General features: G+C 35.7%; 1 protein-coding gene across 1 annotated transcript in view; it reads right to left on the reverse strand.

Moving 5' to 3' along the window:
• Window positions 1–6,000, reverse strand: part of SLIT2 (slit guidance ligand 2) — a 246,227-nt gene that overhangs the window by 43,744 nt on the left and 196,483 nt on the right. The window contains exons 18-21 of the mRNA XM_019614936.2: window positions 4,667–4,810; window positions 3,830–3,996; window positions 2,843–2,975; window positions 1,432–1,500 (exon numbers count right to left, since the gene is read on the reverse strand). Coding sequence (XP_019470481.1) covers window positions 1,432–1,500; window positions 2,843–2,975; window positions 3,830–3,996; window positions 4,667–4,810 — 513 coding nt within the window. The remainder of the gene's footprint in view (window positions 1–1,431; window positions 1,501–2,842; window positions 2,976–3,829; window positions 3,997–4,666; window positions 4,811–6,000) is intronic.

Raw genomic sequence — 6,000 nt, forward strand, 5'->3', positions numbered from 1 at the left:
CTTAACTTCCCTACACGTTCAATAGAGACTTCCTAAAAGTTCTACACTGTATGTGAGGGTTGCTCCAAAAGTAATTATATTTTATTATACTGACTCACGATGTAAGAGGATGTTGGTTGTATAGCAGTAGAAGTTGAACCTTCCCACCAATATTCTGTTACATTTTGTTGCAAAGGATCTGTCTGACAAAATGACACCTGACATGGAAGTGCGGGTGAAGCAAAGATGTGTCTCTGAATTCCTCCATGTTATAGCATTGACATTCGTTGATGCTTGCTGAACATGTATGGAGATCAAACAGTGAATATGAGTGCAGTGAGGTCATGGTGGTGGTGCATTTCAGTAGTGGCAACATTGGATCACCTCCACTGGTGCAGATTTTTTGAGCACAACATACAGGCTCTTGTTCAACATTGGCAAAAATGCAGTCAATGTTGATGACATTGTTGAAAAAACCATTTTTTGTAGTGGAGAATTTGCTCTATCAGTTAATGCCATTGAACTCTTTGTATTTATTCAGCTTCCATGGAAATAAACAGGAGGTATTACTTTCAGAGTGACCTACATACATTTGAGAATATTGCAGGATTTTTTTTCTGATGTTATTTGTAAAATATAAAAAGGTTTGAAAATATCTCTTTTCTAAATTTGTGAGCACAGCCACTTTTAGCTAGTATTAGATAAGTAAAGGAAATAAAATTCTTGGTTTTGAATGCCAAACTATTTTCAATTTTAGCAGCAGTGCTCTAAAATCAGTCAAAAAGAAATTTAAAGGATTTTGTTTCTCCCTGCTTTTGTTACTTTCTTCCCCAATTACACTGAAACCACAAAGTACTTTCAGAATGTTTTGCAGTTCAAACTCAGCTGACATAAATTTTTATAGTGCTAACAAAGACAATAGAATTACAGCCATTTACATTGACAGCCTTCCTGTTTCTCTCATTTTACTCTTCCAAAGTCCGGAAATCGTATTCAAATCTTTCATGAAGTAGAAGTAATAAGTTTCAGAGCGGTTACATTCAAGTATTACAACTGTAGCATGTGCTACTCCTGCTATTCCTATATAAAGCATACCACGGAATCTTTCTTTATAATGCCTTTATGGAGCTATGTAACAAAATATTGTAATACCTTAACATATTTTTAAAAATCTTATAACTTTTTCTAGTTTTAATACTTTATTTACTTTGTGATGTAATCACTGGAATGAAACATCCCAGTTTATAAAATGCGGCTGAGTATATCGTATGTTGGATGTAATCAGTGCAATAAAAAACCCTCCATTACAAAGTGTATTTGAGTGTTATGTTTACTAAAAGATACTTTTCTTTCTTTCTTTTTCTATCCTAAAAATAAAACCAAGTATAACAAAGGAGATTTTTTTTATTTTGTTTTCATATGAGTAGAGCAAGTTGTTTTAAAGCTACTTACATAAGTGTTAAATGCTTGTAGTTGGAGAGCTCTTTAGGAACAAGAGTAAACTGGTTTCCATCCAAATATCTAAAATAGAAAAATAAAATAAACAGCTTCTTTTTTTTCATTAAAATAATAGCATTTTCATTTACAAATCTTAGAATCCAACAGTAAAGAAAGTTTTGAATGAATACATAATGTTCTCATTTTATAAGAAGCCTTGTACAAATACTTTTTTCTAGGGCACCTGGAGCCTAAGATGCAAACACTATTGTATCAGATACTTGAAGATTATGAAGCAATAGTAGTTACACAGATTTTTTTTTTAATTCTTAAATGCTTTTTTAAGATGAGTTATCATCTCCATTTTACACGCACCTACTGATGAAAAGTAAGTATGACTTATGCAAGTGATGTTAAGTGTGGACTTGAGCTATCACAAAAAAGAATCACAGAATCATAGAATGGTTTGGGTTGGAAAGGACTCTTAAGATTATATAATTCCAAACCCTCTGCTATAGGCAGGGACATCTCCCTCTAGACAAGGTTACTCAAAGCATCATCCAGCCTGGCCTTGAACACTTCCAAGGAGGGGGCATCCACAACCTCACTGGGCAACCTGTTCCAGTGTCTCACTACTCTCACAGTAAAGAATAAATGAGACCTGACATTTCAGAGGTAGTGCTTTAATGTAGAAATAGCAAGGACTGATATGGGTTCTAAATATGAGCAAATTCATTTGTCATGCCTGTAATCCTGATCATCTTCTCTAATTTCTTCCTGTGTCTCTCATGATATATCATATGAAATACATCACAAGCCTGTTCTTATGCAGTACGTTATAGACTGAAGACAGTAATTACCCTTCACTAGAAAAATTAGATTTATTGCCTTCCTCTTTGTGGGCATCCACAATCTCCTTGGGCAACCTGTTCCAGTGCGTCACCAGCTTCCAACTGAAAAACTTCCTCCAAGTATCTAACCTAAATCTCTGCTTTTTTTTTTGCTTTTGAATATAATTGAACTTCATTCCTTCCTATTTAGAGCAGTGTTCATAGATTAATCAGATTCACTTTTGCCTATAATTTAATCCATTGTAATGTAATGTCCATATTCAGTGACACACAATGTTTAATTGTAGGAGTTATAAATTCCAAGAGTGATTATAACTCTCTCTATATAAATTTTTAAAGCTTTGCATCAACAGAGGATTCTTAGAGTGTTTTGAGATATAGCCAGCATTGCTAATTCAAATATAACTTCAGCGTTCTCAAGATTCTTTGCAAGTCTTTATATCTACAAAGCAGTATATCAATAAATTTCAACCAATTTATGGAAGCAAATTCTTTGATGCTCCCCTTATTGTTGAATCTGACACCATATATCTGACATTGATTTTTACGAAAGAGAAAAAACATGCACCACTTACAGTTCAGTTACATCTTTTGGGATGCCTTTAGGCAAAGCTTTTAAGCCTTTGTTGCTGCAGCGAACAACTGTGTCTAGACAAGTACATTCTGCAGGACAGCGGGACAGCGGAGAGCAGCTATTGTCATCATTTCCTGGTCATTAAAAACATACAGATGATAAGATTTCTATGCAAATAATATTTGAGGATTAGCTACAATGTCCTACATGTAATTCCCATAAGTAAAAATGAGATTTCTGCATAGTGATATCTCTATGAATGGACAATGTTGTCATTTCATTGTTCCAAGAATTTATATTTCAAGTAACACTTTATTTAGTACAATGCCGTTTTACTAGATTACTAGATAAAAATACTATTGTTTGGAACAAAAACCCAAAACATTAAAGAAAGAATGCAACTTAAAATGAAGTATAATAAAACAATATACGTTTGCTGATTTTCAAAATAAGCAAATAATTTAAAATAAATGGAGTCCCTTTAAAGGGAAGTTACAGTTTTGAAAACTAACAAAATAATAATTCAATACGTGGAAGTGCATGTGAGAGAGATGCAAGATACCAATTATTTATATAAGTATTGAGGGGAATTCGGAAACTCTGGAAGTTACAAACTGAGCAAAACATCATGATAACTCATCAAGCAGTCTGAAGGAGTGCTTGATTTGAGCATCAACATTCAAAAATATACTCATTTGAACTACAGCATTTAATTTACTTTGTGTTTGTGTTATCTTTTAATTATAATTACAGAACATAAGCGAAAAAAACTTTTGAAAGTATATATACTAAAGCCATATGCTTGCTAATTTTCTAAAAGTGGGTGAAAGGTTTATAAACTGACAAAGAAAATGAGTAGGAAACTCATGAAGTGATTTAACAAATACTATTTCTCAATTTAAAAAACATTACTTTGTGCTCCATGGAATTCACGAAACTATTCATATGAAAGCTGAAGTTGTAAAATTTAAAATAGAAACTTTCTTACCATCGTCACATGTAAAATCCTGAATTGCCACATCCTGGATAGGAATCTCTTTGAGGAAGTAAGGTTTCTGACAGCGAGGGTTTCCTGTCACAATGCGTTTCTTCCTTAGCCAATCTCCAAGCCACGCAAGATGACAGTTGCAGTTGAAGGGATTGGCCAAGAGATTTCTAGAACCACATGAAATTTCACCTCTCATGACAGAACTTTTTTTCATTCTCACTACTCTATTTTCAAAAAGCTAAGCTTAAATACAGTTCTTCAAACAACAGTATGTACAAACCACAGTTAAAAGCTGTAATTTAGGTTCTACATATTGAATCCTAATAGAGCTCATTTAGAAATAATTTAAAACTGTCAAAGACTTAACTAGTTGTCAAGCCACACTGTACTGATTATACAATAATTTCATATAAAGATGAAGGCTGATTACTTTACATTATTAGCTTTAACCTGACAACAGCTATTCCATTAATTTGTCATCTCAAGATTTCCATCTTTTATTTGCTCCAGAGAATAAGTTTCCTATCTGAAGTGACAGCTAAGTTGATTACATGCCAGTTATAAAAATGAAATTTCTTATAGAAGTCTTTCACATCTCTTAACTTCAGCAAAAACATATCGACAATTCCATTATTTATAAACATGCCACTCTTAATATGCACAAATTAGTCTCTCAATTCAAAGTGTCACTTTTTATGTAAAATGAGATTTAAGTAAGTTCCTGAATGATGCTACCCATAGAAAGCATTTCTTCAGTAAACTGACTGGCAACTTCTCACCCAATTTTCTCTTCCCTCATATGCACTGCATTTAAAAAGGGACACAGATGTGACTCACAATGTAGAGAGGGAATGCAGGGTATCGAAGGAGCCAGGTGCCACGGTAGTGATCTGGTTGTCATACAGCGAGAGCAGGCGGACAGAGCTCAGGCCTGTGAAGCTGTCGTTCCCCACACAGCTCACACGGTTGCTCCTCAGCATCCTGAGGAAATAAAGTTCAGCATTTTCCAGCTTATGGCTGGTCAAAGCACTCAGTAATGTTTTGTGTTAGTACTGATTTCTAATTGAATTTCAAGTAACATGGATCACCTAACATCTCTGTGCACTCTAGCAAAGAGATTAAAATTAAAAAAATGTACCTGCAAATGTTTAAACTAAACTAGGTATAAAAATGAAGTGGTGGCCTCAGTGAGGAGAGGTCAGGGATTGCTCCATACCAATCAGCATGTTACAGCCAAAAAGGAAACCACAAGGAGGCGGCTGTAGTGCCTCTGAACTGACCAGATGAGTTGAGAGAGCCTGTGAGTTTAAAATAAGGCAAAAGTGGGGGGTAAAATGGAGCAACTCCTGCCATAGCAGGAGGAGGGAGGAGATGGGAAGTTGAGAAGACCACCCTGGAGTAGGAGGAGGGACAGCGCTGAGCAGCAGCCCAGGCAGGGGCTGAGGCCAAAGGAGCAGCTCCTGGAGTATGGCCTGGAGACAAAGTGGTGTGAGAGCAGGGTCCATAGCTGAACTGCTGCCCAAGCAAAGGCCAAGAGGCATGACTTGAAAAAGCTGCTACCGCTAGAGGAACCACAGTGACCCATGCGCTGCCTGGCACCTGTGTGTAGCGTGTGTGGAGAGAAGTGGAGAACAAAAAGTTGTTTTGCCAATGCAAGAGGCTATTTCCCTAATCATTTGGCTTTTTTCATTCAGTAACAGAATCAGTAATCAACAATAAATAAAACTGACTGAAATCCTCCAAATCAGACACACACAGCAGTCCATACTTCCAACTTCGAGCTTCCAAGCCTAAGCGAGTACAGAACTGCTATTTACATTGAGCAGAAGACTGAGGCTGGTCTCCTGAGATTCCTTCCACACTAAATTTTCATAGGATAAAAGATAGAAAGCACTTCTACTACATTCTCAAATCTTTCAAATGAAAGAAATCAAGCTACCCAGACTCTTCCTCAGCATCTTCTAACAAATTCATCAGCTTTAAATGAGAGTTGTATATTATAGGTCTGATATATTAAAAATTAAAAATGCTCAATATCTTCAGGCAGCTGAAGCCCCAGAGACCATTTATGTTGGCTCTGGGCTGCTGATCAAACGGATTGATGCTGAAGAATGCCAAGAAGCTGGAGATTGTATAAACATCTTTTTTCTTTCTTTCTTTCTTTCTTTCTT

The sequence above is a fragment of the Meleagris gallopavo genome, chromosome 4 (genome assembly GCF_000146605.3).
Source record: "Meleagris gallopavo isolate NT-WF06-2002-E0010 breed Aviagen turkey brand Nicholas breeding stock chromosome 4, Turkey_5.1, whole genome shotgun sequence".
Lineage (NCBI taxonomy): Eukaryota > Metazoa > Chordata > Aves > Galliformes > Phasianidae > Meleagris > Meleagris gallopavo.